This window comes from Sander vitreus, chromosome 21 (genome assembly GCF_031162955.1).
Source record: "Sander vitreus isolate 19-12246 chromosome 21, sanVit1, whole genome shotgun sequence".
Taxonomy (NCBI): Eukaryota; Metazoa; Chordata; class Actinopteri; order Perciformes; family Percidae; genus Sander; species Sander vitreus.
Window position 1 is genome coordinate 24,128,971 of NC_135875.1, and position 12,593 is coordinate 24,141,563.

General features: G+C 44.5%; 1 protein-coding gene across 1 annotated transcript; it reads left to right on the forward strand.

The window, feature by feature from the left end:
• On the forward strand, window positions 1-8,613 carry foxk2a (forkhead box K2a). The gene is made up of 9 exons (XM_078279839.1): window positions 1-496; window positions 2,225-2,419; window positions 2,588-2,729; window positions 2,981-3,127; window positions 4,426-4,619; window positions 4,716-4,918; window positions 5,163-5,420; window positions 5,517-5,699; window positions 8,126-8,613. The coding sequence occupies exons 1-9, from the start codon at window positions 201-203 to the stop codon at window positions 8,350-8,352; spliced, it is 1,845 nt and encodes a 614-aa protein (XP_078135965.1). The 5' UTR covers window positions 1-200; the 3' UTR covers window positions 8,353-8,613.
• Window positions 8,614-12,593: the final 3,980 nt, after the last annotated feature.

A 12,593-nucleotide genomic window follows, 5' to 3' on the forward strand; every position in this document is an offset into this window, starting at 1 on the left:
CTCTTTTTCCTCTTCTTCGCGGCGGTGGGTCGGAGCCGCTGTGTCCCCGGTCTGGCACGTTCCTAGCCAAATTCTCCACGGTGTAAAATTGGATCCCCCTTTTTCACAAAACCAAAAATATCCCCCCTTCAATTCCCTACAACCGCTTATACGTTTCCGCGCAAAACACACCTCCAAATCTCCAGCAGATACTTCTGAAGATGGCGGTGGTAAGCGGGATGTCGGGGTCGGCTGTAGCCCGGCTGGAGGGCCGAGAATTCGAGTATCTGATGAAGAAAAGGTCGGTGACCATCGGCCGAAACTCCTCGCAGGGTTCGGTGGACGTCAGCATGGGCCACTCTAGCTTCATCTCCCGGCGGCACCTCGAGATATTCACTGCGGGGGAAGATGGCCCCGGCACGGGGGAATTCTATCTTCGATGCCTCGGAAAAAACGGGGTGTTTGTCGATGGGGTGTTCCAGAGAAGAGGGGCGCCCCCCCTCCAGCTTCCAAGAATGTAAGATTGATGGCCAGTTTGTTTGCTCTGGTGGAATGTGCTGATTTGTGGGTTCGTGTGTTGTTGTTGTTGTGTTGTCCCGCAGTGATGTTGCACGTGTTGTGTCAAGTAACACCGGTCAGATGCGTGATGCGCGTTTGGATGGCGATAACGTCATGAAATCTCCATGCCAAATGTGTCAGTTTGCCGTTGACCATTGCCAATCACAACACACCCTTTTTTACTTGATCCATGACCTTGTGGCAATCGTTTGAGGATCTGGTTAATTCGGCATACATACAGTATAGTCCACTAAGCAGACGTCAGTCACGCTCCAGCTAAGAATTAATTCTATTTAATTCAAGTTTTATTTATAGTGTCAAATCCTAACAGGAGTTATCTCAGTGCACTTTACAGATAGGTCTAGAACACAATATAATTTACAGACACACAATTCCTCCAAGAGCAAGCATCAGTACACTGTTGTCTAGAAGTTCCATGCATGCCGAATTGCATAGTGGCCCCTAACTATTCAAAACTGTCTGTAATACATGTTCCCCAATGTCTGTGTTTACTCATAGCAAAATAAGAAACCTTAAAATGGCCGAATGTAACGGAGTTTGGTTTGAGTTGCTCTCAAACCCAGAGAGCTACTGCTTCTGTCCCACCTAACATGCTAGCAACACAAGCTAATTCGTGACATTTGTAAAACTTGTTGCTTGCACAGGTAATGCTTCTGACATGCTGCACCACAGGCTGCAGCACATTTTACCAACCATAAGAGAGAGGTTATGAATACATGTTATGTACACAATGTTTACGTGTGATGCTGAGGTTAGTGCTGTAGTTATTTGGATCAGGCTCAATGTCAACTTGGCCTCATGTACCCTGTCGGTGTGTTTACACTGCTCAGCTTGTTCTCTTCTTTCAGTTGTAAACCCCCCCAAACTCATGTCAAATAGTTGTTGTGGTAACTCACATTTGGCATTTAGTGCCAAATGTATATTTAAATATTAAAATATTTAGGTAGGATATTTTGAATGTTGTCACCACGCCAAAGTAGTAATTCACTGGAAGGTGTCAGCAACTGGTCCAAATATACCCTATTAAAAATAAATGAGACATGTTAGACATGATCTGTTACATAATGGTCATGGTAGACATCCATATTTAAACTGAATCTCAGTGGTCCTGTCTCGGCCTCAGTTAGACCTCCTTGTTGCCAGGCAGGAGGCTTGTTTGTCCATCTGTACAATGGCATTGTAATAAGCATTATGTTTCCCACTTAGTTAATCGGTATTCAAATGTAGACAAATATAATCATAGCAGTGTTTCCCCCCAGTGTTTAGCAAGCCTGGTGGCCCACCGGGCCTAAGTTGCCCCCCCCCCCCATCTGGCCTATTTTTTTTAATGTATTTGAACACATTTTTAAACTACAGTTACAGTGGGGCAGCTTGGTTGGAAAGTTGGACGTAGTCATACAGTATTTTCAAATGTGTAGGGTCCTGTGGAGTCTGATTTATAGCTTTTTTATTTTTTTATTTTTTTTTTTCACAAAAACTATTGGGCTCTACATTAATGCCGCCACCAGTCTGTGTCTGGCCCCAGCCGGACCTTGTAAAAAAAAGACACTTGCCACCTGTCTTAACAACATTTCTGGGGGGAAACCCTGCATAGTCATTTAAATGCACGTGTTGACATTAAACACACACTTTATGTTTTTTGTCTGTGCTTGTCTTTGGTTCCCAGGTGTTGTTTGCGGTTCCCCAGCACAAGTATAAAGATCACGTTCACAGCCCTGTCCAGTGACAAGAAGGAGCCAAGGAACGTGCCGGAATCACCGGTCAAGCCCGTCCAACCCCAAATTTCCCCACTGACCATCAACATTCCTGACAACATTGCCCACCTCATGAGCCCACTGCCTTCACCTACCGGCACCATCAGGTGAGAGTGGCTTCGTTTGAGCTGTGTGCAATGTTCAAAACACTTTATTTAAGGGCACAATAATAACACTGTCCAACTTTTGTCATTGAAGTGGTTGTCTGGTCATTGTTCCAGACATGTATGCAGAATTACAGATGTTTTTTTTGTTTGTTTTTATCAATTTCTCAGTGCGGCAAACTCCTGTCCGTCAAGTCCGCGGGGGGCGGGGCTATCCAGCTACAGGACAGGCCGTGTTCTGGCCTCTGACCTCATAGGAGACAACTCCCAATCAGAAAACGACAAAGAGGCCTCAGGTGAAGACAGCCCAAAGGTGAGAGTGGGGCAGTCTAATGCATAGAACTGGGCAATGAAAATATGACATCCCTGGTTACTCATTGAAGTCTAAAAGATTGCCCAATGCTCACCACAACATAGACTTTGGAGTACAGAACCTGGTTGAACTTTGCCAAGTCTGAGTTTGTGTGAGAAAACATGACCTGAGCGTATTTCATTAACAAAACACATTTTACTCACAATAGCTCATCCATTAAACTTTTTTTTTTTTTTCCTTCTTTTCCACAGGATGACTCCAAACCTCCGTATTCATATGCACAACTAATAGTCCAAGCTATCACCATGGCTCCGGATAAACAGCTAACGCTGAATGGAATATACACCCACATTACCAAGAACTACCCCTACTACAGAACAGCCGACAAAGGCTGGCAGGTCAGAGTCTTCACTACGTGCTACCATTGCTTACACTTGCAGTAGTTGTATAGTAATGCATGAATCAGGGCTGCATGATCAGTTGTCATGTGTCATTGTAAATGCAGAAAAAGCTGCGGCACTTTTCAAACATGGGGATTTGCTGCTTTGCTCAGTTTTTTTATATAACTGTAAATACCTGGCAGGTGAATTTGAAGATGCCCCCCCCCCGCTTCAGGAAATAAGACCACCAGTGGGACAGCTGTCTCCTGAATGGGTCCAACATGTTGAGTAGACCTGCGTCATGAAACTCACTGTCGTATGTCCAGTCCAGAGTACAACAACAAACATTGTGGGGATTCATCAATGAACAACAAAACATAGAAATTTAGATCAGTTTTCCCCCCCCCCATAAGTCAACCGTCTTCCCAAACAAATCATTAAAGGATCCAAAGTTCTCCGTTTTCTACAGAACGCATTAATGCCCGTCCCCCGATCGAAAATTTTTACTGAATATCGCACGATAGCAATCAGCGGCCGATCAATCGGGGCATCCCAATTGAATGTTTTAAAATGAAAGCACTCAATTATTTGACTACTTCACATTTCCAACAATGTCAACAAAAAGGGACCATTACAAAGCTGGTAAAGGTACCGTTGAATTTTTCTTCTCTCACGGGTGGAGCACGCGAAGTACTGAACACATTGTGCTAGCGTCTCTGCAAAGCCTGTTATCTAACCATACTTTCTTTAAAGGAACACGCCGACTTATTGGGACTTTAGCTTATTCACCGTATCCCCCAGAGTTAGATGAGTCCATACATACCCTTCTCATCTCCGTGCGTGTTGTAACTCTGTCCGACAGCTCCACCGGTAGCTTAGCCTAGCACGGATCCTAAAGGTAATCGCTTCCAACTAGCCTACTGCCACGCACGGAGATGAGAAGGGTATGTATGGACTCATCTAACTCTGGGGGATAAGGTGAATAAGCTAAAGTCCCAGTAAGTCTGTGTTTTCCCGCTGCTCCTTCCACCAAACCACAAAGACATGGGGAATATTCTAAGACTGTATGAGACAATTGTATGTTTATTGTGCGTTTCTATGCGATGCAGCGCCATTTTTGTTCTCTTGACTGCCCAAGACAAATTTCTCCTAAAGGAGACAATAAAGGTTATCTTATCACTATATAACACAAATGATGTAACACTCCCATCATTTCAAAGAATTGTACAGCTTTACTTAACGCTCTGTGTGTGTGTGTGTGTGTGTGTGTGTGTGTGTGTGTGCGTGTGTGTCTTGTGTATGTATTGGTGTTTTAGAACTCGATCCGCCACAACCTGTCCCTGAACCGCTACTTTATCAAAGTGGCCCGCTCTCAGGAGGAGCCGGGCAAAGGCTCCTTCTGGAGGATCGACCCCGCCTCGGAGGGGAAGTTGGTAGAACAAGCGTTCAGGAAGCGGCGGCCGCGGGGAGTGCCCTGCTTCAGGACCCCTGTGGGGCCCCTCTCCTCCAGGTAGAGAACACTGTCATCCAGACACGAGTGTGTTACTTCAGTTTGTGGGGCAAGAACATGTGTCAATAATCAAACTTCTTTCTTCTCCTGTCCCAGGAGCGCTCCGGCGTCTCCCAGCCACACAGGAGCGCTGTCTGCCCACTCCAGTGGGGTCCAGACCCCAGACAGCCTGTCCAGAGAGGGCTCCCCTGTCCCCATGGAGCCAGAGCCAACCCCACCGCCAGCCCCCGCCCAAACCACTACAGCCCAGCCCAAACTCGCTGTCATCCAAGAGGCCCGTTTTGCACAGAACTCCCCTGGTAAAGCACACCCTTCCCCAAGATTCTGTCCTCAGGACAAAAAGGACATTTTTGTAGTTTCTTTGTGTTTTAACTCTGAGGTAAAAATGGAGAAAAAAAAAATTGGCAACGCTGCTCACTGTCCCCTCATGTTTTGTGATGGCGTGTAGTATTTATGTGCCTCTGTCCATTGTGACAGTGGTGAATGGCAGTAGAGTAAGGAGTTTGTCAGTAACCTGTACCCCTCATTCCCCCCTTCTGATAGGCTCCCCCCTCAACAACCAGCCGGTATTGATCGCCGTGCAGCGCCAGATGCCTCAAACGACCATGAAGCCTGTGACCTACACCGTGGCGTCGCCCGCCATCGTAACAACGTCCGTTAGCTCCGCCCCCGTCATGCAGACGGTCCACGTCGTCCACCAGATCCCAACCGTCACCATGGCAACTGTTGGCGGACAGCCCGCTGTGAAAGTGGGCCCAGAACCTCAGGAGAACGGAGGTGGCGAGCACCAAGAGATCAAGCGTGAGACGTGTTGTTATTTCTAGCAGTCTACCTCCCTCCCGTAGTCAGGAAGCATTGTGTTGAGACTGTATGTGTGTGTTTCTCCCACGTGTGCAGTCCCATCCATCACGGCCTCGTCGCTAGGCGGAGTCAGCCGCATCATCCAGAGCTCTGCGGCCACCCCGCTGACCACGGTAACCATCGTGCAACAAGCCCCACTCGGCCAGCACCAGCTCCCCATAAAGGCCATCACGCAGAATGGGACCCACCTTGTCCCCATCAGTACTGCTGCTAGCACAGGTGACACACACACACACACACACACACACACACACACACACACACACACACTAGGGGTGCACGATATATCGACTCAATATCGTTTTTGCAATATTGAAAATGTCCCGAAAAGTATGCAATATTCTGTTTATTCTGTGGAGAGATGTGCCGGTGGCTGTGTGTTGTGATCAATTTAGAGCCAGCATATTTCATTGGCCAGTCTCCCTGTCACATGGCACACTTCGACAGCGTGGGTGAAGAGGGAGGGAGAGAGAGACCGAGAAGCGAAAGGACAGAAGGAGTGCGAACTGCAAAGCGAGTGTGTGGAGCGAAAGCAAAGAAGAGACGGAATAGAACATGAGTTTGGCTCAGGGAGACTACATAACTTTGGTGTTTTTTTATATATATGTTTAAGACTATCGATATCGCAATATTCATGCTCAATATCACATTTTGTCAATGTCGTGCAACCCTAACCACACACACAAACGCAGGTCTAGAGCAAAGCAGTGTGCAAATACTGTTCCAGGTGTCAGAGCAACAGTGGCGCTCTCCTCTCCCAGCAGCCACCTGTCTCTCAGAGCTCTTAACACGTGCCTGTGGAGTTTTCTTGCAAACAGACGTTGGGTTTACATTCAGTGTTTCTTTTCCTTCTTCCCTGCATCTCCTGGCACATCATGGGCTTCTTTGTATGTTACCCCCACCAATGATCGCTCAGTGGAACAGCATGAAAAAGACGAATACTGCGTCTTATTTACAAAGACGGACAGTATTCTCTTCTTTACTGTTCCTCACAGACAGCAATGTGAAACACCCTGTTTTCATAGCGCAGCTCCTCCGTCACTGGACTGCAGCTCATGGCCATGCACGTACACCTCCAGCCTGTTGGTCGCTATCCTGCACTCGCACTGAATTTACATGTAGCGGCCTTCTTTCATGCACTGCTTTAGGGTCCTTTATGTAATGTGTGTATTTGCTGAAGGATGTTTCAGCATTGACCCACGTGAGGGGGTTAAGTCTTTGAATCATGTTCTTACAGTAACTGTAATAAACGCAGCCCAGAAAAGGCAAAGTGGGAAAACGACAAAGCACGGTCAGTAAAGTGAGAGCATTATAATGTCATAAAAGCACAAGACAGAGGTCAAAGATCATTCCATAAACCTATAGATATAAGCTACAAGAAGGGACTTTATACTTGTCTCTGCCACCGTAGATGTCACTCATTGTATTTTTTTGTGATTAACAATTTTTTAATCAGCTTTCGTGGTATTGGCGCGAGTCTCTTTCCGATTGTACCACGGACATAAAACAGATTTTATTCTTAAGCTCTGGGAAAATACAGCTTTAGCGATACTTGGCTTGAAAAAACAATGAGTTTAGGGCTTAGTTGATGTTGTGATAAAGGCTTAAACTACATTCATAATGGTCTTATAAAGGTCTTAAAAGTCTAAAATTTGACTTAGTGAAACCTGCAGAAACTCTGTCACCACCCACCCAGACCAAAATCGAGAAAAGATGACACAGTAACTACAATATTGCAGACCATTCAACAGAATAGTAACCAAACAGACCATAAACCATGAACATATGTATAAATGCCAACACCATAATCCTATCATACAGTCTCTCCCCAGCACAAAGCTTCTTAGGAGCCCTCCAGAAAGTTCAGGTACTTCCCCCATTTTCTAATATAGACATCCAATCTGGCAAACTGTTTATATGACATTTTTCCAAACGCCGCCACCCTGGCCATCTCACAAGCCCACTCCTGGATTGATGGCACCCCTTCATTCTTCCATCCTCTTAAAATAATCTGTCTGGCGATCATTAAACTAGTCTGGACCCAGCTTCTTGTGTGCTGATCCATCCCATTTAGGATTGACCCATCTCCCAGAACAAATAATCTAGGGCTGAATGGAACCTGGGTCCCTGCAATCCCACATAGGTTATCATGTAACCTGGACCTTATCACAGGACCATAGGACATGAAGTAATTGGCTGTCCTCTGTCTTACATTTCCAACAATTTGGTGTGTCTTTCAACAATCTGGAGGGAGTCCAATAGAAGCGATGCATCATCTTGAACTGGATGAGGCGCACCATCACATCACACCATCACATCGCGTGACATAGTTTTAATAATCCTACAGATTCGGTCCCACTCCTCATCCAGTGTAATACTCCGATCCATAGGTGTAATTTACAGGGGGGGGGGGGACAAACTGGCCAGGGCAACCCATCCCAAAAATCTATTATAATTTCCTTTACAAAAATAAAGACATTTGCACCATAAATGGATGCCGAAAAGGCACAAATTGTTGCAGAAAAATAATTCACCAGAATGCAGAAAATGAAGCGTTTGATGAACCCAAAGTTACGCCCTTGCTCAGATCCCTTTCCCATGTGTCGCTCCTCATTGTTAACAACAACCTGTCTTCTTTCTACCAGCTGTTGCGAACCCTCTGCACCTCCTGGCGGCCCACGCCTCCGCCTCCGCCTCCCTCCCCACCAAGAGGCAGAACGGAGCGCTGCAGGAGCAACCCCAATCAAAGAGGGTGAAGACGGAGGGGGGGGAGGGAAAAGCTGCTGCTGCTCCAGCCACCACCAACAATAACAACGGCACCACGGACAGAGCCGGAGAAGCAGGGGTCAGTGAACACATCGGTGACAAGTAGCCTCCCCTCCCTCCCCCCCGGTTTGCCTCCGGACCCCTGCTCTCCTGTACGCATTGAGCCTCACACACTGTCTCCCCCCCCCATCATCTACTCCAAGGTGCCAAAAACAGAAGAGCGACTGGGAAACACCTGCAGGGCTTACAGAATGTTAAAAAACCTCAACCCCCCCCCCTCCCGATCCTCTTCCATATATTTAAGACCACCAAACGCGATGCAAAAACTAAAGACCAAATAAAAAAATAAAAAAAAATAAAAAAAAAATGGAAACAAGAGTTGCTGTTATGACTGTGAATCCCCGAAGCTTGAGACCCAGACGCCACGGAAGAAGAAGCACAGGAAGAAAGACAGAGAACACAGATTTACAAAAAAATATCCTGATTTCAAGAATATCCAAAATGACTTTTTGGACAAGCGAGGAGTCCTGAAACTCCCCTAAAGATGGAACGGAGCCTCATCCTGGTAGCATTACAGACAAGCGCTTTTACTGTGTGTCGATATACAAAAGCAACCAAGCGAAATCACCAGTAGTGTATTCCGCTAAAGGGAAATGTGTGTACGTACGTGTGGACATTCCCATCTTCGGCAGCTAGCCTCCATGTCGACCTACCTAACCCAGTTGTGAGTAGATTTGCAGTATTCCGTTGTACAAGTGTATCTTTGGATCTTTTTGTTGAGTGTTTCTCCGTTTCCCAAGGCACAGATACTATCTAGTAATAATTAAGATAACTAAAAGCTATAAGTGGGGTCCTTAAGAACATTGAAACATCCCAACATGATATTTTGGGAACCCTCTTTCTGTTGTTTTTGTATGTGGACTCTTTGTTCAGTGAAATGAATGTAGTCTCCTTTTTCCTTTTTTAAAGAAAACACTATCTATGGAGTGGATGCTCTTTTTCTGCTCATTCATGCAAATGGAATTTCGTTATCACTGTTCATCTACAGATTTGTTTTTTCATATTTTACAAATATCCTATGAGATAAAAAAGTATATTCCCATGCGTATTTGACCATATACTTAATTGAGCTTGCATGTTACGGATCTAGAGACAATGTACTTGAGCAGATTATCTGAATATGGAACTGAAGAAAATTTCGACTGAATCTACGCTGTATGATTCTGACCAGTGCTGCACTTAACCCTCTTAGTTGTTTTGTTTTTTTCTTCCCTTTTTTTGTAATTTTATTTGCTGTTTTTTTTTCCCCGTCATCCTGGGCTGTTTCTTACCTTTTTGTGTTGAAGTTGGCAACTCTTGGCTTAATTATTTGATTCTGTTCCGGCTACTAACCAGTCTATTCAGATTGTATTCTATGTTACACGAGGAAAAACAAGTGATAGGTGTTCGTTCTGCTTCAGTGGGTAAATGCTTTTTTTTTTTTTTTTTTTTTTTTTTTTTTTTTTATAAATTTATTTAAAACGCATAACCTCTTAGTTTGTATTTCTTTGAGTAAAAGCCTTCTCTGCAGGGCAAATGCAAACTCACAATCGGTCTGTGTGAACGATTTATTTTGTTCTTTTTGTTCAAACGAGGAAAGAAGACAAAGGCAACATATCTAGGGCTGGGTACTGAATTCAACACTTTTTAGGCACCGACCGAATTGCCTCTGAAGTATCGAAAAATGCCTCGGCATTCTAGAGACACGCAGGAAAAACTAATTGACGTATATAAAATGGACCAACAGATCCCGTTGCTCTGGACGGAGACCAGTGAAGGATATTAGAAGCACTTTTCCGGCAAGCGCTGAGCGTTACTGCGCAGCCTCCAACTGAGAGAGATGACGTAAATGTGACATGAGCAACGTGTCTGAAAGTTGTAAGTCTTCTGGTAGCTGTGCCAAGAGAAATCTCAATCATTCCCAATCTTACAGAGACAGAGAGCGTAGGTATATGTAAGGAGATAACATAGGCACAGGCTAATTATTGCTAACTAAAATGCTAGTTAACATTAGTAATTAAACTTAAACGGCTAATGTGAGTCGAAACTGCCTGCGAGCTTCTCCTGTACTGTACGGTAATTTCTCTACTATGCGACAGTAAGTCGCGTGGTTATGACACAATCGTTAGCCTGTTTTTACAAAAACATCTGCTACGGAGCCATAACGTGAGGTACAAGGTAATGAAGCCTTTTATACATTGTCGTGTTTCTTTAGAAATAAACAGTGGACAAATAGTCTTTAAACGCTTCAGATGTAAAGTTATTTGCTGTCAAAGTGGCGCCAAAATGAATGGCAGTCAATGGAATGCTAACAGGAGGTGATGGCTTGTTAGAAACAAAATGGCGCCATAGGAGCTACGCTTTCCGAGGAGAAGCTTACCCCCTTGGAAAAACTCAGTTTCCTCACAGTGGGAGAAGTGGACAACATTAAATAACTGGTGGTTACGTTATCTGTATAACAGCGGAGATATTAAAGTGGCCATATTATGCTCATTTTCAGGTTCATAATGTTATTTTGAGGTTGTACCAGATCGGTTTACATGGTTTAATTTTCAAAAAACACTCCCCTTTTCACCCTGTCAGGTCTCTGTTTAAGCTACAGAGTGAGACCTCCCACTGCTGTAACATCTTTGTTGGCAGTCGCACATGCGCAGTAGCTAGGTAAGCTAGGTACAACTTCAGAAGTACAAGGCAGGATTAGCCGGGAGACTTCTTCTAAACGAGGGCACACTTCCAACTTTGCGTGGAATACCTGCAGAACAGGGACATGTAAGTAGTTCTTTTGTAGATTATGTTGAACTATGGTTGTAGCAGTGTTTTGACATTCAGAACAAGCTAGCATGCTAGCGCCACCTCGTTTCGGCTAGTGACATAAAAAGCCCTGCCGATTTTGAACAGCTCACCCGGAGACTGAAGGCAGGACATTTTCAGAAACCCGTATCTCACTCAAAACAGCATGGATGTTTGTTTTTTTTTCCAAGTTTGTATGTGTGTGGAAGCACCAGAGACACAAAATAACACCCCAAATCCCCAAAAAAAAAAATTTCATAATATGGGCACTTTAAATATCAGATTTTCAAGACCAACCCCTGGGCTAGAGGGGCGTGTCTGTTTGATTGACAGCAGCCAGTAGCTAATTTGTTTTAGATTTTCCTCTGTTAATGTTTGGTGGCTAAGCTAAGCTAAGGTGGAGGACGAGACGTGTTCATGTTTGTAAGTTGGATACGAAGGAGACTTTAGTGTGAAGCTAACGTGGGCTGGGCTGTGTAGCTGCTGTCTGCTCTGCCTCTGATACAACGCTGATGCTACTGCTTTATGCAAGATTTTGATTGGCTGTATTCTAATAAGGTCTACATTTATGTAGATGGAACTTTCACCACATTAATGCTAGGGGGGCGCCATCATGAAACCAAATTTAATTTCCTTCTGGTTTCGGATTTGTTCTCAAAGGAGAACAAGTGATTTTGTTGCTGGAGCAGACAAAAAAGCTATTTAATCTCAGTTGGACGTTTAAGGGCTGTACTCGCTATTCAGAAAAAAAGAAGTGGGCAGGGATTGCCTCCACATGTCTCTCACAGACCGTTCCCCAACTCATCCATTACAGACACACAAGTCACAGAGAAGCTCTGATCATAACACACACAGAGGGAGAGGGACTTAATTCATTACTCCACTATATCTTGACATGGCTAATAGTTGTTTGCTGTGATATTAATTCTGAATGTTAAGTACAGCCCCTTTAAAGGAACATGCCGATTTATTGGGACTTAGCTTATTCCCCGTATCCCCCAGAGTTAGTTAAGTCCATACATACCCTTCTCATCTTTGTGCGTGTCATAACTCTGTCTGACGCACCCACCACTAGCCTAGCTTAGCACAGATCCTGGAGGCAACCGGCTCCATCTAGCCTAAGGCCGGTTACACACTGGCTGCGTGGCGTTTCTGTTGCCTGTCAGTTGCGTGGCGGCTACGTGGATTTTTCTATGTCTTTACACACCAGAAACATGTATGACACGTGTGCTGCTGCTGCTGCTAACCTTGTCTGTACACATGTATGTTTCCCATTGATTAAATGAAATGCCATGTTAAACATAAATATATACTGATTTGATTACAGCAAACACAACGTCGGCAGTATTGACGGCAAAATAGGCTACAGAATATTTTGTTCTGTATTGACAGGTGCAATATTAGAAAATCGATTTTTTTTTTTTTATTACATTTATATCTGCATTTATATCAAAACCTAGAGACTTTAAAATATCAACATTTCATTTATTAATATGTATTAGTGTCAAAATGACAAAC